The following is a 24,481-nucleotide window of genomic DNA, read 5'->3' on the forward strand; positions in this document are numbered from 1 at the left end:
ACTCCAGCTGGGGTGAAACAGTGAGACTCTGTCTCAAAAAACAACAACAACAACAACAACAATATATTTGTCATATGGTATGGCCCATTAACATAATATTTTATATAAGCAAATACTCTATACTGTATTTAAGTCATGAAAGTATTTCAGGAAATGTAAAGCAACCTGAGGGTGAGTGACTTTCCCATAAATCATTGTGTCAGTCCTAGTTGTTTAAGTAGAGAGGTGATATCCATTTATTTTTATTTAGGATAAAGCAGATGCTATTAAACCAACAGAGTAAGGTTGGCTTTGAAAATTTGTTGAACTATAAAAGAAACATTGGCATCTCAGTCAGAATTAAATAACTAAATTCTTTGGCGTATTCTAATATGTGGTTTTGTTTAAGTTGTCAGATTTGACTGTGAATTATTTTTGAATTTCATTCTTACCGTTGAAAATTTTATGTTATATTCAGTTATCCATTCAGGACACTAGGCCCTGTCACACATTTTTAAACACCGTAGCTACATTCTTTATAATACTGAACATTTTTCATTAATCCTCATATAATTAAGAGAATCCAGTTATAATGCTGTTGATTTGAATGTACCGGTTTTGACCTATATGCCCATGTTCAACTACTTGTTTATATTGTCTTGGTCATAATATTTTGAGCATGAGTTTAAACTTAAAACCTGAGTGTGCATTAATTCGTGTTCTAGTGCATTTACTAAATTATGAAGTCAGATTTAATAGCCTTATTTTTTTCCCACAGTGGCTTAAAGAATGATTATAACAAAGAAACATTCACCTTGAAGCATAAAATTGATGAACAGATGTTCCCTTGTCGATTCATTAAAATAGGTAAGATTTTAGCATTCTGAAATAGAAACAAATTCTTGATATCATCAGTCAGCAAACTATAGCCCATAGACCAAATCCTGCAGGCCTCTTGTTTTTTTAAATACAATTTTATGGGAACATTGCTGCGCTGGTTTGTTTACATATTGTCTGTATCTGCTTTTGTGCTACAAAAGTAGACTTGAGTAGTTGCAAGAGACCACAGAGCCCCTTAAATTTACTCTTTGGTCCTTTACAGGAGAAGTTTGCTGACTTCTGCTTTATATAAATTCATTACTAAGTCGCAGTTATTTCAAGTGGAATCTTTTCCAAATGTTTTCTCTTTTGAAAGTTTTCTTAGATTTTATGGGATCTAGTGATTTGATTGCCTTAATTTTATGGAAGGTTTATCACTTATACTAAAACAATAATATTCTAAAACCAAATACTGATGAAATCCTTAAGGCAGTATATTATGGTTATTATCAGTTATGTTCTTTTATTTATTTATTTTTTTTAGTTAAATGCTGGTCAAACCCATTAAATTGATTTAATGACCCATCGATAGGTTGCAAATCACTGTTTGAAAAATATTACCTTAAGGCATGTATTTATTTAGCAAGTATTTTAGCTTAAGAAAGTATTTATAATGCATCCTCAAAATTAGTATTTTTCAGGTGATTTTGTTTCCTTTAGGATTTATTATTTAGAAGGTAGGGAAATTGAGCAATTAAATCCTGGCTAACATGGTGAAACCCCGTCTCTACTAAAAATACAAAAAAAAATTAGCTGGGCGTGGTGGTAGGTGCCTGTAGTCCCAGTTACTCGGGAAGCTGAGGCGGGAGAATGCCGTGAACCCAGGAGGCAGAGTTTGCAGTGAGCCAAGATCATGCCACTGCACTCCAGCCTGGGAGACAGAGCGAGACTCCATCTCCAAAAAAAAAAAACAAACAAAAAAAACTTCTAATTTATAACCATGTTGCATACTTTTGAAAATATTATATTAATATGGGGATTAAAGTGAATTAGATACTTTGAAGAATAATAATAAAAGCCAGAGTCCACATTTTGATTTGGGAGAATAATTACTCTTTTGGAACAAACATAGTCATTGTTTGCCAATCTATCAAGAGTTGCTGCCATTTTGTTTTGTGACTCAAACAGTTCTGTTGGGCAAAAGAATATTTGAGGTCTTAAGAAAAACTGCTTATATACAGAAACTGTTTTTGGAACAATTGGATTCCAGTATGTCACTTTGTAGTAATTATAGTTTCTGTTGTTATAATAAATACTTATAAATTAAAACCTATATTCTGTTTTCTTATAAGAATTTATGAGCAAGCAAATTTTAAAAATAAATTTAACTTTTGGTTATTTACTTCTTTTGCACTGGGTAATGTTTTCATCAGTATTTAGAGTTACCAGTTCCTAAAGACCTTTGCATAGCTTTAACAATTTTATGATTTTATGTTGCAAGTATACAAGCAGTGGAAATTGGAACCTTTTCCAGCCCTGTCAGCCTTTTTTCCCCTTTCTTTTCTTTTTTGCTGAGTATTTGAATATGTGCACTTAAAAAATTTCCCCCCAGCTTTACTAAGGTGTAATTGACAAATAATAATTATATATATTTATGGTTTACAATGTGATGTTTTGACATATGAATACATTGTGAAATTATTAAATCAAGCTAATTAACATATCCCTCACCTCACATACTTAACATTTTTTTATGGTGAGAACATTTAAGATCTACTCTTTGAGCAATTTCAGTTATTACTATAGTCACCATGCTGTACAGTAGATCTCCAGAACTTATTCTTCCTGTTTGACTGAAACTTTTTACCCTTTCACCAACAGCCACCCATTTCTCCCATCACCTTTTTAATTATAGGGCATAATGATGTCTTTTACTTGATCTAGGGTTAGTTTAATGGTATTTAGGCAAAATGTTAATTGGAGCTTTCCAAATAATAGTAGACACTTATTAGCCCATTTTTTATTTAGGATATTAATATATAGATAACTTAGTATGTCTTACTTTTCTCTTAAAATATGTTAATACCGGTCAGCAGTGTATTTGCTTCCCAACCCTTTCCCAGCATTCTCTTAAGAACTTTTTTTTTTAAAGTAATATAAGGAAAATATGGAACTAAAAGGCCATATGTTAGGTCAGTATTTTTAGTTTGTCATATTTTCTTCAAAAGTTATTCCAGTAAAGGACTTGAATGATGTATAGCTCTCTTTTGATGTTAGTTTAGCACAGACGTTTATTTCATTTAGGTAAATCGTTAGAATTTGACTTAAAAAAAGCCTTTGAGTATTTTACATCTGTGTTCTATAGTGACATGTTTGAAAGATCTTGCTTTATTTAAAAAACAAGTTAATGCTTAAACAGCACAATTTCTCAATTTAGTCAGCCTTCAATTATTCACAGTAATGGAGGGGAACAGAAGCAAGGCTAACACAATGGCAGATAATCTCCAAATTGTTTATTGACATGTAACTATAATAATTTTCATTTATAATGAATGTAGCTTATTAAGCAAATTGAAGTAAGTTTGGTCATAAATTGTTAACAAGGAAAATAGCCCACATTTCTACTGTGTGGCAGGGGTTAACTTTTAAGATCTGTTGTGGATAATTCAGAGTACCAGCAAAGCTGAACTGATGTCATTGGACTGCCTTCCTTCAGGAAAGTTTTACTTTCCTTTCTTAAGTTACCGTTTGTATAAAATGAGGATGTTAATGCTTTTTCTGTCTAATGGTAGGATAGGTAGCTATATTGGATATTTTCTTGAATTCTGTTCCAGTTTGTGGATCTGTGGTTTTAATTTAAGAGTACATTTATGGAAGAAATGATTTCATTTTGGATATCTCTTTTGCACATTTTCGTACTTATATTTTTAAAGTTTGTGTTTACATGCCTTCTTACATGTAGTATTCTAGGGACTTTGATGGGACTTAGTGTAGAAGGACAGTTGGCCTTAGAAAGAAGCTTCGTTTTAGATAAGACCTAGAGGTGAAAGGAAAATTTAGTAACAGAGGTGAGTTATTAATTGGGAGACTGGATTCCAGAGGGCAAGTTAAAGTTTGGGAAGGGAAACCTCAGCAGGAGATTAGATCAGAGGAAAGTAAACATAAAATGGGTTGAGGGTATTGGTTACAGATGGCTCAAAGGGTTTACATCCTGATTTATAGCCACAATAACAGCTGTATAAGGAAATCAGGGGTAGGTGAGGGCAAAAAGAGGTACAGGGTCTTGGAAGGATTCAGGGGGAGTCTTGGTTTTTGGTAAATGGAGAGATGTGGATTTTTGTAAAGGAGTCAGCTGCAGCCTGGATGATTGTGGAGACTTCAGAGAGCGGCTTTAACTCTGGCTGGATGCAGCATGAAATCTGAGCATGAAGTCTGGGTATTAGGTCCAGGAAGCCCTTTAGGAGAGCATGTGGAAAAGTGACATTTTAGAAGTATACTATTAAGAGGAAAATTAATATAATAATAATAGATAATAACAGCTAACATTTATTGAACACTTAGTATGTGCCAGTTACTGTGCTAAGTATACTTCTGTCATTAAATCTGTAGTAGAATAGTAGATGCACTCTTTCAGAATAGTTAATCTTGAATTTTTAGTATCTCTCAGAACCTCTTTTTTTTTTTTTGGGGAGATGGAGTTTCGCTCTTGTTGCCTAGGCTGGAGTGCAATGGCACAATCTCGGCTCACCACAACCTCCTGCCTCCTGGGTTCAAGCGATTCTTCTGCCTCAGCCTCCTGAGTAGCCGTGATTACAGGCATGCGCCACCATGCCCGGCTAATTTTGTGTTTTTAGTAGAGACGGGGTTTCTCCATGTTGGTCAGACTGGTCTTGAACTCCCGACCTGAGGCGATCCACCCGCCTTGGCCTCCCAAAGTGCTGGGATTACAGGCGTGAGCCACTGCGCCTGGCCTAATTTTTTTTTTTTTTTTTTTTTTTTAAAGAGGCAGAGTCTTGCTCTGTTGCTCAGGTGGCACAATTAGAGCTCAGTGCAACCTCCAGTTCCTGGGCTCAAGCCATGTTCCGGCCTCAGCCTCCCTAGTAGCACACCACCACACCTGGCTAATTTTAAAAACAATTTTTTTGTAGAAACTGAGTCTTGCTGTCTTGCCCAGGCTGGCCATTTTATGAAAAAAGGTGACACAGGGATGTTGATTATATTCATGTCTGATTGTCCTATGGGGAAAACTGATGACTGAATCCTAGAATACAAACTGATAGCCTTGGGATATGTATTAGGAGTTTCTAATTCTTTTATTTGATGAGGGAGGCATCTTTTATCAGGGAACAAAGAACACGTGCCTGGAGCTTTAATTCACTTTTAGATTTCTTATAGTGTTCTAATATGCATTATTAGTATTGTTAATGCTACCAAAAATCACTGGCGTTTGAAGTGAGTGGACATCATTCTGCTCATTTTTTACATACCCTTTTAGTCTGTTGAAAATTAATTATATTGTTTATTCATCTGTAATATATATGCCCTTTGGCGAGATAACTTCATGATTTACCTCCTTCCTCTAAAGGTATTCTTTAAAGGTATTAAAAATTATAACTAATTTTATTCTAGAAATATTTCTATTGGACCATTGGGTAACATTAAATTTCACTGCAAGTGTTTTAAAAGGTTTTTGTTTTGTTTTGTTTCTTTTTTTAAGAGACAGGGTCTTTCTCTGTTACCTAGGCTAGAATTTAGTAATGTGGTCATAGCTCACTGTAACACTGAACTCCTGGGCTCAGGTGATCCTTCCATCTGGCCTCCCAAGTAGCCGGGACTACAGGCACATACTATCATGCCCAGCTGATTTTTAATTTTTTTTTGTAGAGATAGGGTCTCACTATATTTCCAGGCTGGTCTTGAACTCCTGGGCTCAAATGATCCTCTTGCTTCTGCCTCCCAAAGTGTTGGGATTACAGACTTGAGCCACTGCACCAGGACCAATAAATGAATTCTTAATGAGACTTGGACCTGGAAATCTCTAATATTTTATGTCTGGTGACATATATAGACTATATTCTTGGTGCTTTTTGAGTTTAGAATCATTATTTTATTCTGACTCTTATACTGCTAGATGGTTATTGCTATGTGATTTAGTAGATAAACTTTTAAATGACACTGCTACATAAAGAAACACTAAAACAAAGATAATTTAATATTTGTTGTTAAAAAAAACTTTCTGAAATGTGTGTTGTTTACATACATAAACAGAAGGCATATTAAATATCCCAGCAGTCCTTCATACATCCTTATGGCTGGTTGCTACTGCCTGTGTTTTTATTCACACAGCTTCCTTTATATCAGTGGTCCCCAACCTTTTTGACACCAGCGACCAGTTTTGTGGAAGACAGTTTTTCTGTGGACCCAGAAGTTGGGGCAGGGTATGGTGGAGAGATGGTTTTGGGATGAAACTTTTCCATCTCAGATCATCAAGCATTAGATTCTCATAAGGAGTGCGCAACTTAGATCCCTTGTATTTGCAGTTCATGATAGAGTTTGCAGTCCTTTGAGAATCTAATGCCAACGCTGATCTGACAGGAGGCAGAGCCCAGGCAGTAATGCTCCCTTAACACACTGCGCACCTCCTGCCATGCGTCTGGGTTCCTAACAGGCCACGGACCTGTACAGGTTTGGGCCTGGGGATTTGGGACCCCTGTTTTAGATGACAAAAATATATAAAAGTATCATACCCCATACATCTTCCTTATTCAGTCGGATATTGGAAATCATTACGCCTGGTATCAGCTATTCTGGATATTCTATTTTGATGCTTCATCAAAACTCTACAAGTGTTAGTTTCTTAAAGATAGTTGCATTATTGATTCTGAAACTGCATCAGTGAATCTGTTGTTACATTAAAATTCACTGGTCTATCTTGGACTTTTTACCCAGTGGTCTGTCTTGGACTTTTTACCCAGGTGTGATTTTGTAACATTCATTGGTTATTTAGAAAATATGGTTCACTGAATTACACAGATCTCCCAAATGTTGAAACACTTCATTATGTAATATTCTAAAAATCACATTTATTAATATCACATCTAATCTCATTTAAAAAAATCTAAGTGTTGGGAATCAGTTAAGCTCACAGTGGTGGGTACTTATCTTCCAAAATTCTAATTTTTCTCTTGAAAGCTTGGTTTTTATCCTTGACAGCAAATATCATTAAGTATTTTCCTTGAAATAACATGTAAATGTTTGGCAAATACCCAAATCTGAATAATCATAGGTTGTCTGTTTTTCTTTCAAGAATAAAATGGCATTCCATGAAAAATAAATTGATTTTTAAACTCACAACTTGAATAATTGTACAGGTCCTTTCCTTGAGATAACCATTGTGGTTTGGTACACAACAAAAATGCTTTATATGCAAATCTCATTTTGTCACACAGGATACTAGACAGATGTGTACTTGATGGGAATTTAATAAAATTAATTTTTCTGTGCCATTGGTAAAAATTATTTTTATTTTATTTTATTTTATTTTATTTTATTTTATTTTACTGCCAGTGTATGGTGATGAGGCATACAGTGCACTTTGTACTTACTGAGCACTAATAGTACTTTTTGGTGCCATTAGTTTGGTACCAAGGTGCTAGCAGTTTTACACACCATTGCTTTTGTACCATTAGTGCAATGTTGCTATTATTAAAAGGCTAGAAAAGTGTTTATTATGTTATTTTGTAAAATAGTTGTTTTGAAAAATAACTAGTGTTGTTATTAAAAAAAAAAGTAGTTTTGACTACGTGGGACCTCTGGAAAGACCATTGGGATTTTGATTGACATGATGTTAAATTTATAATTAATTGGAGAGAGCTACACATTTACAATATTGAGTTTTCCTATATAGGAACATAGTATGTTCTTTCATTTATTCAATTATTCACTAAAATTTTATATTTTCTTATAAATATTGCGTATTTTAAGTTTATTCTGAAGTATTTTTAGCTTTTTGCCATTATAAATAGGACTTTTCTGAGGTATATTTTCTAATTGGTTATTGTAGGTATAGGAAAAGTTGATTTTTGTGTGTTTACCTTGTTTACAAATAAAAAGAAAAGTTTTTCAATTGAAAATATATATATATTTTTTTCCACTGAGACACAGTCTTATTCTGTCGCCCAGGCTGGAGTACAGTGGTGTCATGGCAGCTCACTGCAACCTCCGCCTCCTGGGTTCAAGTGATTCTCTTGCCACAGCCTCCCAGGTAGCTGGGATTATAGGCGCACACCACCATGACTGGCTATTTTTTCAATTTTTAGTGGAGACAGAGTTTCACTGTGTTCGCCAGGCTGGTTTTGAATTCCTGGCCTCAAGTGATCCTCTTGCCACGGCCTCCCAAAGTGCTGGGATTACAGGCTTGAGCTACTGCTCCTGGCTCTCTTGATTTTTTTTAGGTAGACCGGTCATCTTTAAATTACAATTCGTTTTTCTTAATTTGTTTGTTTGTTTCCTTATTGCACTGGCTGAGACCTCTAATTAGTGACAAATAGTAGAGATATTGGACGTCTTTGTCTTGTTCTGACTTGAGTGGGAATATTTAGTATTTTCCTAGTAGGTTTAATTTTTAAGGTTTTTGATGCTTTTTAAAAAAATCTAAGGAAATTTTTTATTGCCTTATATTGCTTATATATTGAGGGTTTAAAAATAATAATGTATTTAAGTCATCAAATGTGTTTTTTCTTTTATTTTGTTAACGTGGTAGATTATATTAATATAGCTCCTATTATTTATTGAACCATCATCTTTCCATTCCTGGAATGAGATCTGTTTGGTTACAATGAAAATCTGATAGAATTTTTTGCAACTTTTCTCCTTTTAATTTGTATTTAAATATGTATTCATAGCTGTGATTGGCCTTAAGTCTTTTTTCTTCTGATTTGGATTTCAGGGTTGTGCCACTAATAATTTCAGTCTCTTTCAGTGTTCTGATGTAGACTAAATTCTAAAGTAATTTTTTGCTGCTTGTACATTTGATAAAATTTACCTGTTAAATCATCTAATTCTGGTGGCATTTATTTGGGGGTAGACATGTGCACATTTTTAATTTATCTTACAGTGTTTTTATTAACTAAGGAAATCTTATGGTGGCATGGGTCATCTGTTTCGTTTTACTGTTGTAGCCTTAGCACCATGCTAGTCATATAAAAGATGCCCAGAAAATTCGTTGAATGAATCCTTATAAGGTTGAATAGTGCTTTTACTTTGCTAAAGTTTTATTTGAACTATGTTAATATTTTTCTTCTTCTTTTTGTTTTTTCTCCTTAAAGTTCCACTCTTGTCCTGGGGACCCAGCTTTAACTTTAGCATCTGGTATGTTGAACTTAGTGGCATTGATGATCCTGATATAGTACAACCTTGTCTCAACTGGTATAGCAAGGTAGGACTGTGTTTTAAATCCTGACTTTAATGCCTATAAAAGGAGAAATATGTCAATCTCTTATCTTCATTGAGAATAATTTAAAATATTCAAAATAATAATAACAACAGTTAGCTAACATTTTGTTAAGCACTTCCAGTCTGCCAGCTTTTAAGGAATCCTGATAACTCACTTAGTCATTATCACTCTATGAGACAGGTGCACTTATTATCCCCATTAGTTTATAGATGAAGAAATGAAGAACAGAGAGATTAAATAGTTTGCCTAGGATCACACAATTGTAAAGTGTTTGAGCCAGTATATGAATTCAGGCAGTTTGGCTCCACAGTCTGCTTTTATGTTATTATACCCATTTGACTCTGAATTTTGTTTTTTCACTTGTATTCATATAAATACTTAAAACATAGTTTTTAGTGGGATAGTTTTGCAGCCTAATGGAAAATTTAAGATGTGGATGTGATTTAGACTCCTAAAGTAGTCAACAGGGTTAAAAAATACTGCTGTTTAATATAACTGTAATATATATTGTTACATGGTAGTTATGATAAGTCTTTTTTAGAGGCCAAGCGTAAGTTAATTATAGTTAACTAATTATAATTAAGTTGTTAATTAATTATAGTTAATTATAACGTGTAAGGATTAGGTGTTTAATGACCTTTTATTAGTTAAGTCAGCTATCAACTGATTTGTTTCAAATCTTATACATCTTCCTAAACACATTATTTTCTTGCCTTATTAAAGGGTCATGCCTATAAGTAAATCATTGTTGTTTGATTATCATGCAGGCTTCCGTGTCATCTGTTTGTTTGAATAGTGGTATACTTAGGAAGTTTGAGGTAGTCCCAGAACATATTCCTGAAGTTGAGATTTTTAAAAAAAAATCCTTTTTATAAGATTGTATTTTTGGCATCTATCCTATTAGGGGAAAATTTTAATAAATTAAGTGCCTGCTTTTTGGATTCCAGTTAATTGAGATGTCTACTTTATAGCTGCTTAATAGATGAGGTAGTTCAGGCTTAGAAAACAATTAAATTAGGCCGGGCGCAGTGGCTCACACCTGTAATCCCAGCACTTTGGGAGACCAAAGTGGGCAGATTGCCTGAGGTCAGGAGTTCAAGACCATCCTGACCAACATGGTGAAACCCCGACTCTACTAAAAATACAAAAATTAGCTGGGCATGGTAGCGCGTGCCTGTAAGCTCAGCTACTTAGGAGGCTGAGGCAGAATTGCTTGAACCTGGGAGGCGGAGGTTGCAGTGAGCTGAGATTATGCCGCTACAGTCCAGCCTGGGAGACAGAGCAAGACCCTGTCTCAAAAAAAGAAAAAAAAAAAAAAAAAGATTAAATGTCTCTTTTTGATGATTTTTGAGTCATAAAATGTGTTTGTAAATTTGAAATATCTGTATACTTGATACTTGTCATTCAAGTAATAGTTTATTTTTAAAAACCAAAAATAGCATAATATAATTTATGTGGATTATTTAATGTTCTTTTGTGCTCTCAGTACCTGCATTGTAATGGGATTAATAGATGCTATGGAGTTATAATTTTTACAGTATTAAGTGGAGTTTAAGAAATAGATGTTCTCCCTTTCTTCAAAGTTGAGGCTCTGGAATTAGGTTTGGTTTAATAACTTTTGGCTACATACTTTGTGACCTTGAGCAAGTTATTGGAACAGGCCAAGCTTTAGTTTTGCTAGTTAAAAGAGCCAAATAATGATACCTAATGAATCAGGTTAGTAAACTGCTTTGCACATAGTGTTAATAAATGCTCAGTGTAGATTAGTTATTTTTACTGTTGTTATTGTTTCCTACAGTATCATCTAACCAAATCTCTTCTTTCCATACTTACTCTGTGTTCTAGTAGTACCGTGAACAGGAAGCTATTCGCCTTTGCCTAAAACACTTCAGACAACACAACTATACAGAAGCTTTTGAGTCACTGCAAAAGAAAACCAAGATTGCACTGGAACATCCCATGTTAACAGATATTCATGACAAGCTGGTGTTGAAGGGTGATTTTGATGCTTGCGAAGAGTTGATTGAAAAGGCTGTAAATGGTATGAAACTTAGATTGGTTATTAGGGTAAATTCAAGTACATACGGGAAACTTTTTCTCAAAAAGAATATAGGCTTATGCCAGTTATTACTGTAATTTTTTTTCTTGGTTTTTTACTCGGTTAAAGATTGTTATCTCTTTGGATTAGGGACTTCTTTCATGTAAAATAGATCCATGATGTAATGAGACTTAAAAAATTGAAATGTACTTGAACTCACATATAAATTTAAGTTGTCATCTTGGGAAACCATGCACTTACAAATGATAACATTAACTAGCATTAAACTGTATCAGAAATAATATTTTGATATTGGTAGCCAATATTCATTAACAGTGTAGTTTTGAGGAGAAGGGGGGCTAGATAATAAAAAATGTTATTAGTAAACAATTATATATAAGGAACAAGGAGATTTGTATTGAAAACAACTTCCTTGTGGTGTGAATGCTATATAATTGCTGATTTTCTTGTGTGACCTGTAGTCTGGCTTTGAAAGAAATGTGAATAGTTGAACATCTGTATTATCTCCCAGGGTATTGGCTTTGGAGGGTAACACTCATTTGGATTTTTAAGGTCTGATGTGTTTTGTTATTTAAACTAAAAAGGGACTCTGTTGTTGCTTATAGTATGACTTTTTTTTTTTAATCTTCCTCAGTAACTTTCATAGTGACAAACAACAGAATAGTTGCACAATATAAAACTTGTGGAATTGAATTTGGTGCATCCTTTATAGGAAGAAATAAGAAATAATAGATTATTCAGTGGTTTGCTCTCATTTTAATTTTATCACTGTTATTATCATCTATTATTAGGTATTCATATTTATCAGATATTGGGTAGCTAAAAAAAAAACCAGACCTGTACTGCCTTGAGTTTATAAATTTAAAGTTAACTTAAAATGAATTGCTTTGAGCTCCACTTTTTAAAATATGACAAATCTGCTTCTAAGCCTTGTGCATTGTTATTGCTTACTTGATTGATGATGATACTTGCAAATAAATGATTGGTATGTTTGAAATTGAGTATATTTTGGAGTATAAACAAACAAATAACTAATCTCTTACCAGACTTTAAAATGCTACCAATAAAAAAAATTGTATATATATGCCATTTCTAGGAGTGAATTCTGTGGTTTTTTTTAAACCTCATAAGATGAGGGAGGCATAGGTAATTTTAGGGCTTTTTTGTTTGTTTCAGATATTTATCAGTAAGGCATTTGATACCATTTTGTGAAGGGAAAGCAAAACAACAGCCACAGGCAACTCTACAGTTAATAAGCTAAAAACAGTTATATTTTAAAGCTCTCTTTAGTGACGTACTCAGTTGGTTAAGATTAGCTGATAAAAATCTTGTGCAGTTTTGATATCTAGAGACTTAACTTATCCTTTGGCTCTAGAAAGGAACCAAGTTTAGAGAAATTAGTAGTTGCTCAATTCTTGAAACTTACAGCCACATCATAGTTTTTGTACTGTGAATACTATGGGCTCTCTAAACTGGCCTGGAACACTGTTAGTTAATAAACATTCCTTTCAGGGTTGTTCTGTTTGCTTCTGACCTCATTGATGATGATTTGTTGGACAAATAAGGAAGTAAACAGTGCAGAGTTTTTTGGCTTCTGCTCTATTAAAAACATAGCAGAGAAGGACAAGAAGTTCCTGCCTGCTAAATAGGAAGATCTAGGGAATCAAAAGAGTCTCTGTCAAGCTTCTTGTAATGGAGGATACAAAAGCTACTTTTAGTATTTTTAGTATATTACTTAGTATGATCTTTAAGTATTTTCTGTATTTTAAGAAAGTGTAAGGCTCTATTTATTTCTGTAATAGGCTTTTTGTTTGTCTAGAAACATCACTGTATTTACATTTCATTTTATTAGAGGTGATTTTGGAACCAATAATTGCTACTACCTCTTTGCCCATGCAGGATCCAGTGATGATAGGCAAAAGTAATCACCTAGGGACAGGAATGTTTTACTCAGACATGTAGAGATTGTACTGAAATCCTCCCTTTGCTGAGCTTATCTTATTTGCTATAGAAAGAAAAATTTTCTTTTGTGAGATAAAGGAAGGATAAAGTTTAATAAGGTAGTCATAAAGTTTCAACCTGAAATCTCTACCTTTCTCCCTTTGTCTTTCCCTGCTTCTTTCTTTTTTCTGTTCCTGGTTTAAAAAATAATCTCTCCACTCTCGTTTTTTGGATTGTGCAGTAGTTGTTAATTATAGGCATATCTTGGAGATATTGCAGGTTTGGTTCCAGACCGCTGCAGTGAAGTGAATGACACAATAAAGCAAGTCACAAATTTTATTTCCTTTGCCTGTGCATATAAAAGTTATCTTTCCACTTTACTGTAGCCTCTTAAGGTACAGTGGCATTATTTCTTTAAAAAAATGCATATACCTTAACTTAAAAAATGCTTTATTGCTTAAAAAATGCTAATGATCATCTGAGCCTTCAGTGAGTTATACTCTTTTTGCTAGTGAAGGGTCTTGCCTCAGTATTGATGGCTGCTGGCTGATAAGGATGGTGATTGCTGAAAGTTGGGGTGGCTGTGGCAGTTTCTTAAAATAAGACAAAAATGAAATTTGCTGCATCAATGAGTTCTTCCTTTCACAAAAGATTTATCTGTGGCATGCAATGCTGTCTGATTGCATTTGACCCACAATAGAACTTCTTTCAAAATTGGAGTCAGTCCTCTCAAACCCTGCTGCTGCTTTATCAGCTAAGTTTATGTAATATTCTAAATCCTTTGTTGTCATTTCAACAATGTTCACAACATCTTCATCAGGAGTAGTTTCCATCTCAAGAAACCACTTTATTTGCTCATTCATAAGAAGCAATTTCTCATCCATTCAAGTTTTATCATGAGAGTGTAGCAGTTCAGTCACATCTTCAGGCTCTACTTCTAATTCTAGTTCTCTTGCTATTTCTACCACATCTGCAGTTAATTTCTTCTTCTGAAGCCTTTAACACTTTCCACATCATCCATGAGCATTGGAATCAACTTCTTCCAAACTCTTGTTTATGTTGATATTTTGATCTCTTCCCATGAATCATGAATGTTCTTAATGGCATCTAGAATGGTGAATCCTTTCCAGAAGGTTTTCAATTTACTTTGCCCAGATCCATCAGAGGAATCACTGTCTGTGGCAACTATAGCCTTACAAGATGTGTTTCTTAAATAATAAGATTTTCTTGAAAGTCTAAATGACTCCTTGATTCATAGGCTACAAAATGGATATGTGTTAGTAAGCATGAAAACATTAATATTCCTGTGTTTCTCCATCGAGCTCTTGGGTGACAGGTGCATTGTCAGTGAGCAGTAATACTTTGAAAGAAATCTTTTTTTTCTTTTTCTGAGCAGTAGGTCTCAACAGTGGGCATAAAATATTCAGTAAACCATTCTGTACACAGATGTGCTGTCATCTAGGCTTTGTTACTCCATTTGTAGAGCACAGGCAGTAGATTCAGCTTAATTCTTAAGGGCCCTAGGATTTTTCAGAATAGTAAATGAGCATTGACTTCCACTTAAAGTCACTAGCTGCGTTAAACCCTTGCAAGACAGTCACACTATCCTTTGAAGCTTTGAAGCCAGGCATTGACTTCACTCTAGCTATGAAAGTCCTAGATGGCACCTTCTTCCAATAGAAGTCTATTGGAATGTTTTGTCTACATTGAAAATCTGTTTAGTATAGTTACCTTCATCAGTGATCTTAGCGAGATCTTCTAGATATTAATAACTTGCTGCATCTTCTATAATACATCAACACTTGTGGCTTTACTTTGCACTTTTATGTTACAGAGGTGGCTTCTTTCTTTAAACTTCATGAACCAACCTCTGCTAGCTTCCAACTTTTCTTTTGCAGTTTTCTGACTTCTCTCAGCTTTCACACACTTGAAGAGAGTTAAGGCCATGCTTTAGATTAGGTTTTGGCTTAAGGGAGTGTTATGACTGGTTTAATCTATCCAGACCGCTCTAACTTTCTCCATATTAACAATAAGTCTGTTTTGCTTTCTTATCAGTCATGGGTTCACTTGTAATTTCCTTCAAGAACTTTTCCTTCTCATTTACAACTTGGTCAACTTTAGTGCAAGAGGTCAACTTTCAGCCTATCTTGGCCTTTGACATGCCTTCCTCCCTAAGTTTAATTATTTCTAGTTTTTTTATTTAAAGTGAGAGGTTTGTGTTGAACACTTAAAGGCTGTGGTAAAGATATTAAATGGCCTAATTTCAGTATTGTTGCATCTCAGGGAATAGGGAGGCCCAAAGAGAGGGAGAGAAATGGGGGAACTGCTGGTTTATGGAGTAGTCAGAACACACACAACATGGTGCCTCAAAACAATGACATTATTAACATCAAAGATCACTGATCATAGGTCACTGTAACAGATACAACAATAATGAAAAAGGTTGAAACATTGCAAGAATTACTGAAATGAGAGAGAGACACAAGTGAAGAAATTCTGTTGGAAAAACGGCATCCATAGACTTCCTTCAATTTGTAAAAAACACAGTATCTGTGAAGCGTGGTCAAGCAAAGCATTATAAAGGCATATGTATGTTGAATTATCTTAATTGATTTTCTGTTTTTAATGCAATTTTGTATTCCTTTTTACAAACCCTACTTGATAATGGTGTCTTACTCTTTTCAGGTATTGTATTTGATCTGCCACCTTTTTATGAAGTATTTTTGCATATATTTGTGTATGTAAGATATTGGTCTGCAGTTTTCTTTTAATGTGCATGTGTTGTTTTGTTATCTTTTGGTATGTTTGGGTACTTCCAGTCTTATAGAATGGGGCAGGAATCTAAAAGTGTTTGTGTAGAATGAGTAGTAGCTTGGTAGAATTTACTAGTGAAGGCAACTGGACCTGAAGTTACCTTTGTGTGGAGGTTTTTGTGTTCTTTTGGCAGGGTCTCTCTTTGTCACCCAGACTGGAGTACAGTGGCATGATCAGTTAACTTTAGCCTTGAACTCCTGGGCTCAGGCTATCCTCCTGCCTCCTGAGTAGCCTGGACTATTGGTGCATGGTATCATGCCTGGCTAATTTTTAAAAATGTGGAGATGGGGTCTCGCCATGTTACCCAGACTGGTCTTTAACTCCTTGCTCAAATGATCCCAAAGCACTGGAATTTCGAGTGTGAGCTATTTGTTTATTTGTTTTCTCTTTTTCTTTTCTTTTCTTTTTTTTTGAGACAGGGTCTCTCTCTGTTGCCCAGGCTGGAGTGCAGTGGCACAGTCACGGCTCACTACAGCCTTGACCTCCCTGGGCTCAAGTGATCCTCTTACCAAGCCTCCCAGGTAGCAGGGACTACAGGTGTGTGCCACTACACCCGGTTAATTTTTTGTAGAGATGGGGTTTTGCTGTATTGCCCAGGCTGGTTTCAAACTCCTGGGCTCAAGTGATCCACCTGCCTTGGCCTCCCAAAGTGCTAGAATTACAGTTGTGGGCCGCCACCCTCAGCCGAATTACTTCTTTATTTTATACTTGGTTAAAACAAACAAACAAACAACCAAACACTTTCCAGTGTCTGAAGCTGTCTGTGCTTGAAATTTGGTGGGTGGGAGTGTTTTTACCTATCAGTTTAATTTCTTTAAACATCATAGGACTAATCAGAGTTGTTAATTGTTTGGTTCAGGTTTATGAAATGATATTTTTCTAGGAATTGTCTATAATTGTCTATAATCAAAAATTTCAAATTTATGGGTATTAAGGTATACCTAATATCTTACTGTTTGTTTAGCGTTTGCAGGATTTCTTGAGATGCCCCTTTTTTGTTACTTATCTTGAATATATATATATATTTTTCCATCAGCACATGTTTATCAAGTGCACTAGTCTCTTGAGAGAACCAATTTTTGGTTTGTTCATCTTTTCTGTTATTTCCTGTGTCCTTGACTTATGCTCTGTTTACTGTTGTCTTCCTTCTCTTTTTGAGATTAATTTGCTGTCTTTTTATAGCAACTTTTTAAGCCAGATGCTTAGCTCATTAGTTTTCAGACTTTGAAAATTTCCCTTATATACATTTAAATATATAAAATTTCCTCTTCTTGTTCTTTAGTTGTGCTATGAAGTATTTTTATTTTTGTTCAGTTTAGTATTTTCATTATGAAATGAAATGGCTCTTTGGAAGAACTGTGGTTTTTAATTTACAAATTTGTGGCGATTTACTACTTGTTTTCTTTGTTAGTGATTTCTGGCATAATTGCATAGGGGCCAGAGTGCATATCCTGTATGTTTCCAGTCCTTTGAAATTTAATGAGACTTGCTATATAACCCAGCTTATTCAATTTTTATAAACATATCATATATATTTGAACAGAATGTGAATTCTTTAGTTGTTGGAGCAGTGTTGTATATCTGTTCAGTTGGTCAGAGTTGCTAATCATATTGCACAAATCTTTATCAATAAGAATTTTCTGTCTGATTCTCATTACTGAGAAAGATGTTAACACTTTCCACTATGATCATGGAATTATATGTTTCCTATAGTTGGTCCAATTTTACTTTATACATTTTGATGCCATGTTTTTAATTGAAAACAAATTTTAAATTATTTTGAATTAAATCTTTTATTATGAGGTGCCTTTTTATCTCTAGAAATATTTTTGCTTTAAGGTAAATTGTATTAAGATCTGTTTTCATTTCTTATTTGTATGGCATATCTTTTCCATCTTTTATTTTCAACCTTTATCCCTCTTAAGAGAAATATCTCCTATAAATTTTATTTAAATAAAGAAAATTTTATTTTATTAATAAATCATTTGACTTATGATTAGTTTAGAAATTACAAGTATGCATGATTACCTTAACAAAATTGATCAGTGCCTTTTCTCTCTTCCCATGTGAGGATTTAGTAGACTTTCAGCTTCATATTCTCACCTTCTAATTCATTATTCTATTGTTGTCATTTATTTTGATACCATGTTCAAAGATCCTATAAAATATTTGTCTTATACAGCAATTGTTCATTAATTTTACCCAAATATTTACTGGGTTTTTTTTCTCTTCATTATTGTTTGTGTCTTTAATCTTACGTCTAGGATTGTGTTCATTCCCTGTGCCGTAAGCCCATCCTTTAGAATTTCTTCTATAATGCAGCTCAACTCTCTCAGAATTGATGGCCTGAAAATTTTGTCTCCTTTATAGGAGGGTATTTTTGCTAGATGTAGAATTCCAGATTGACACTTATTTTCTTGAAATACATTTTGAATATCAATCGACTGTTATTAACCAGCTTCCATTGTTGCTGTTGAGAGGTGTGCTGTCATTTTCAACTGCCATTTTTTAATATAATCTTTTTCCCTCTGACTGTTTAAATATTATATTTGTTTTAGATTATTTTGTAGTTACATTAACAAGGCTGTCTGAAACTCCAGTGTGGCAGCCCTGTTAACTATTGTCTATTTTGGTTTTCTTTCAATTAAATATATGTTGCCTTTGTCTATCATTTCTTTTATTTTCTCCTTTATCTTTTTTAACTGCACATTTCTGTTTAATATTTTAAGCTTCTCTAAACCCTTTATCCCATTTCCACTACTATATTATTTTTAGTGTCTCTTTCTTACACTTTGACCTTCAGTTCTGTGATATTTTCAATTTTTTCATTCCTCTTTTCTCTCATTTCTAACAATTCCATTTTTGTTTCCTTTGGTTGTCTTGCCATTTCTTTTCCAACTATTTAGATGTCTACTTTCCAACTGCTTATATCTCTAATCTGTACTCATGTTTCATAGAGAGAGTTGCTTTTTTTTATTTGTGGAATAAATTTGTGGAAAGGTATTTGGCTACTTTCATCTATTGCAGGCTACATTTTTCTGTTGAATCAGATTCATTTGCTACTTTAAAAAATTCATTTCTTTTCCTTTTTATATTGTGGCATAATTCCTGGGTTGATTCTTTTTTAACATTATTAATATTTTAATGTGGTGAATTTTTCCTATTTTTAGAAGCTTCTTGTGAGTTAGGAGGTAGGGCTGTGTTCCAGGATAGCAAGATTTTTCCTTATAACACCTTTTTTCTCTTTAAGATTTTGTTTCTTAGCAATGCTCATAATGTAAAAATCTCACTTTTTTCCCCTTTCCCAACTGCCAGACCCTTTTTCTGAAACACGGTTTTTTTTTTTCATAATTTTTGCTCTTTTATGCCTTTGTGCCTTTGTGTATGCTGTATTCTCTTTCCTATTACTTTCCTTTTTATATAATTCAGTTCCAGTGCATTCTTCAAAGCCAACTCTTTCAAGGTATCTTCTTTCATTATATTCTCACTGAATCACTCCTTCCTCCTCTTAACTCCTATTTGCCTTGGTGCTATATTTCTCATTTTGTTCATAAAAGATTGTTAATTTTCTGTCAAGTACATTTCCAAACACTGCATCATTGTCGTCATCATCATCATCATCGTAAGTAACATACATCTGAGAGCTTGACAATGTGCCGTTTATTCTCCTAGGCCTTTTACGTGAATTTATTTAATTTTCATACTTACCTTCTAGGTTAAGTATTGTTGTTATTTCCGTTTAATATATGAGAATGATTAATTTGCTTAAGATGGTGTATCTAGTAAGTGACAGAGCTAAGATGTGAATTCAGGTAGTCTGGTGCCAAAAATCCATACTGTCTGTCTCTAAGCTTTACTGTCTTAGTAAATATTTACTAGTTCAGTGTCATAATATTGACTATTACATTCTTACTGGTATAATATTGCCCTTTTTTTCAGAATTTGGACAAACTGATGAAATCAGCTTCTTAAAAATTCTTTTTGATCTAATCATTGTTGAATGGTCAAAAAGGATTTTATGCTCTATAAGTTATTTACCTATACATGCATTTTAAATTATTTCTTTTGTATGTAATCTCTATTTTGGTGCAAAATCAAATTTGATTAAAGTTTGAGTTTACCAAATATAAATACATACAACTAGGCAGCAGTACTATAATCTATGTGGATTTTTTTGGTTTTGTTTTCTTTCTAATTCTGGGCAAGAGATTTGAATTTTTTTCCCCTTTTGGTGAAAGCTTCCTAAATCATGTTTTTAAAATCATGTTGTATGTGTATGTGGGCATGTGTGTGCAGACAGGATTTCTGTGTTGCCCAGACTGGTTTTGAACTCCTGGCCTTGAATGATCCTCCTGCCTTAGCCTCCCCAAACCCTAGGATTACAGGTGTGAGCCACCAGGCTGGGCCATCATGTGCTTTTTTAAGAGAGTATCCACTATTATTGGAGAAAAGAACAGCTTGTGCTCAGTGAGGACTGTATGAAATATATTTATTATAGTCATAATTATAGGAGAAAAAATGAAGTGATATTGGACCTGGAGACTCTAGTTAAATAGTTTAAAAATTATTAACAACTAGTTCTTAGTGTGCTTTCTCCTAGTGATATTTTAATTTCTTTTGGATAGTTTTAATTTTATCTGACTGTTCTGATCTCTTGCTTTAGATTTTTGTCAAAAATAGACTTACAGAAATATTAGCAACTGCCTTCTTCTTTAAACAGAAATAATTTTTGAACTCACATGGTTCACAGGCATCTTTAAATTTCTTATTTACTAATTTGTTTCTAAGATTTTCAAACAGTGTAATGGATGTCATATTTTTATAGATGAGAATACCATTGTTTCAATAGAGAGGCTGAGTTTTGCTGAATTATATATCTAAAGCAAGCCTACCAAGGCAAAAGGCCTTATTAGCAAGCGTTTGCAAGAATTAGAAATAATAGGGAGCATGGAGATTATTTGGGATGCAGAGGTGTCAACTCTGTTTTTAGATTGCGAAAGTTGCAGGAAGTTCTTTTACATTAAAACAAGGTACTAAAAGCAATGCATTTTTTTAACCTTTACCCTGCTTTAGTATTTGCAGTATTTACTGACTTTTTGCAAGAATTTTGAAAAGTCTCAAAGGCAAAGAAGAAAGGGAATTTGATGAGCGTGCCTGTAGGATGGAGGTTTCCAGTTAAAGCCAGCTGAAAAGTCTTGAAAGCGAAAGGGTTGGTTACAACTGAGCTTCATAATTACCCAGAAAAGAAAGATTAGGGGGAGTGCTCTAAATTGGTTGGTCTCTGGTGAATATATAAATCGCAGAAAACAGTTTTACTTTTAAATTGAGTCACATGACAGAGTTTAATAGTAAAAGTAACTTTATAAATTATGATCTATTTGGGTGCATGTAAAAGCTAGGGTTTCTAGCTTAAAAAGTAAGGAAATGTTATTGTAGCACATAGCAAGAAGTCCAGAGGTAAGGCAGATTTCATGGTTGGTTGATTCAGTGATCATTTCTTTCTTTCTCTCTGCTGTATCATCATTATAGAATTGACTGCATTCTTGTACTTCGACAAATTGGCTTTAATATTTGTATACATTACATGCAGATATTCCAGAGGAATAAAAGTAGATTTTTTTTTCTGTATGTCTCTTTAGAAGTAAGGAAAAATTGCCTAGAAGTCTCCCAGAAGATTCCTCATGTTTCATTAGCCAAAATTGGGTTCCATACTGTTCTTAAACTAATCTTTGTTGAGGGCCACGGGAATAGGGCTTCATAATTATTTAGGTGTGTATGTGGGGATGTATGTAGGGAGTTCAGTCTCCATACCATTACAGTAACTAGTGTAACAACTTAAGTAGATTATGAGTTTATCAATACAGCAGAATCAGGAGTAAGGAAAACATGGTAGAACTTTAGTCCCAGCCCCACCATTTAAGAGCTGTGTGATTTTGGTTAAGTTTCTTACTTTTTTTAAATACAAATTTCTGGATTTATAAAATGGAGATGATAATGTGTAGTTCATAGGATTGTTTTTAGAATTAAATCAGATGAGACAGCATAAATTCTAACATTTGGTAAGTGTTCCATAAGTATAGTTTTATTACTGCTGTTAGTACTTTTATCTTTATGTAGTTTTGTACTCAAAACTGTATAATAATGGAATTCACATGTTAAAGTTAGTGTTCCCTTTTCCTGAAAATGTATCAAGGACCTAGACCAAAATTATTGGAGCTCTATTTTCTTCTCTAGTTCTCTTGGATATGGGTGGCAAAAAGTACTGGCACAAAGCACTGTTGGGGGAAAGAGATTAGGATGCAATGAATCCATGTCATTATAGGATGTAAAGATTAAGAATTTCATAGTTGAAATAAAGACAAGTGGTGGGAGATCACAAAAAGAAAATATAATTCTCCTAATCTTTAGCTATCCTTTCCTCTTCTTAATTATATTTATGATAATGATAGAAATGATTTTTTAAAGATATATAAGATCTTTTTTCAATGAAGTAGAACATTTATTCAGATTATTTATTTTTATTTTCTCCTGCTTCTATTTTGCAGCCTTAAATTGTCTTATGACTTTTTTTCCCCTCCCAGTTCACTCCCTTTTCCTTCTTTCAAGGTCTCTAACCCTCTGATAATGTCACATACGTGTCTGTTGAATGCAACAGTGACTTTGTATCTAATGCGTACAGTGATGATGAGAAACATAGTACGTTTAATATGAGCTTCCCCTAAAGCAATTTGTTTGCATGGTTGTGACAATTAATATTTTACTATTTATATTTGAGGTAGCATGAAGTGAAATTGAAGTGATGCATATTTTATGAAAATGTGCTTTTGTATTAGTGACATATTAGTAATTTAATGTAGCCTTTTAAATTTTAATTTTTTTTCTATAATAAATAATGTAAGTAGTTAAGGTGTAATTCTTTCTCATTCTTCAATATTTGCAGATGGCTTGTTCAATCAGTATATCAGTCAACAGGAATATAAGCCACGATGGAGTCAAATCATTCCCAAAAGTACCAAAGGTAAGCCATACCTTCTAGATTGTAGTTCTTTTTCATTAATGTCTCAGTCTTCAGTTTTCCCAAGGTAGTTCAAGTATCATAGTACTAAGTTAATAAAAAAGAAGATGTTGGCCAGGTGCAGTGGCTCATGTCTAATCCCAATACTTTTGGAGGCCGAGGCAGGAGGATTGCTTGAGCCCAGAGGTTCAAGATCAGCCTGGGCAACATGGTGAGACCCTGTCTCTACAAAAAATTAGCTATACAGCCGAGTGTGGTGGCTCACACCTATAATCTCAACGCTGTGGGAGGCCAAGGTGGGCAGATCACCTGAGGTTAGTAGTTGAAGACCAGCCTGCCCAACATGGCAAAACCCTGTCTCTACTAAAAATACAAAAATTAGCTGGGCGTGATGATGTGTGCCTGTAATCCCAGCTACTCGGGAGGCTGGGGTAGGAGAATCACTTGAACCTGTGAGGCAGAGGTTGCAGTGAGCTGAGATCATGCTATTGTACTCCGGCCTGGGAGACAGATGGAGATTCCATCTCAAAAAAAAAAAAAAAAAAAAAATTAGCCAGACATGTCGGCAAGCATCTGTGGTCCCAGCTGCTTAGAGTACTGAGGTAGAAGGGTGGCTTGAGCCTGGGAGGTCAAGGCTGCAGTCAGCCGTGTTCATACCACTGCACTTCAACCTGGGCAACAGAGCGAGACTGTCTCAAAAAACAAAACAATAACCACAGCAAAATAAATAAAAAGCAGATGTTTAAAACAAGGCATAGGTTCCTTAACTAGGTGGCACAATTCATTTGTTATATTAAAATTTTCTTTTTAAACCTTTTTGATTTACTGCCGTAACAGAAGGTTGGGCAGCTTTTACACAGAATATCATTATAAACTGCTTTGTTAGAGGCATGGTGTAAAATTATAGGCTGTGTTGTAATGCCATACACGTGTTCTTGAAAACCTTAAGTTATGCAAAATTATTTGCTAAACCTAGCAAGGCATATAAGAAAAATAGAAAGGCAGAAGACCATTCTAAATCTGTGGAACTTTATAACCAGCTACTAATAAAAACTAGTGTAATAATTGTAATAAAAATAAATAACAGTACATTTAAGTTTTTAAAGGTATTTATATTGAACATCATAGTGTGTTTAGAGACTTAAGCCCTGGGCTCATGCCTCTGTCTTTGAAATGTAGATCCTAGAGGGCATTTGCTTCTAATAAAGACTGTTTTCATCAAAACTTGAAATCGGATCCAGAGTATAGTCTTCTTCATGAATACCTTATTTTCATATAAGGGGGGAGGTTTTGTCACTTCTTCATCTGTACTCACTGCTTTGCCAGATAATTAACATAGTGGAAAGTGTAGCAATTTCTTAATGCAACTGTTTGTGTTAAAGGAAGGCAGTTCTATGGA

At 34.2% G+C, this 24,481-nt stretch overlaps 1 protein-coding gene across 7 annotated transcripts in view; it reads left to right on the top strand.

Annotated features, from left to right (window-relative positions):
• Positions 1 to 24,481, top strand: part of MKLN1 (muskelin 1) — a 381,688-nt gene that overhangs the window by 279,794 nt on the left and 77,413 nt on the right. For all 7 annotated transcript variants that reach the window (XM_063815012.1, XM_001135321.6, XM_054656300.2 and 4 more), the window contains 4 exons: positions 758 to 846; positions 9,126 to 9,235; positions 11,102 to 11,294; positions 23,008 to 23,085. In XM_063815012.1, the coding sequence (XP_063671082.1) occupies positions 758 to 846; positions 9,126 to 9,235; positions 11,102 to 11,294; positions 23,008 to 23,085 (470 nt within the window). The remainder of the gene's footprint in view (positions 1 to 757; positions 847 to 9,125; positions 9,236 to 11,101; positions 11,295 to 23,007; positions 23,086 to 24,481) is intronic.

Source organism: Pan troglodytes, chromosome 6 (genome assembly GCF_028858775.2).
Source record: "Pan troglodytes isolate AG18354 chromosome 6, NHGRI_mPanTro3-v2.0_pri, whole genome shotgun sequence".
Lineage (NCBI taxonomy): Eukaryota > Metazoa > Chordata > Mammalia > Primates > Hominidae > Pan > Pan troglodytes.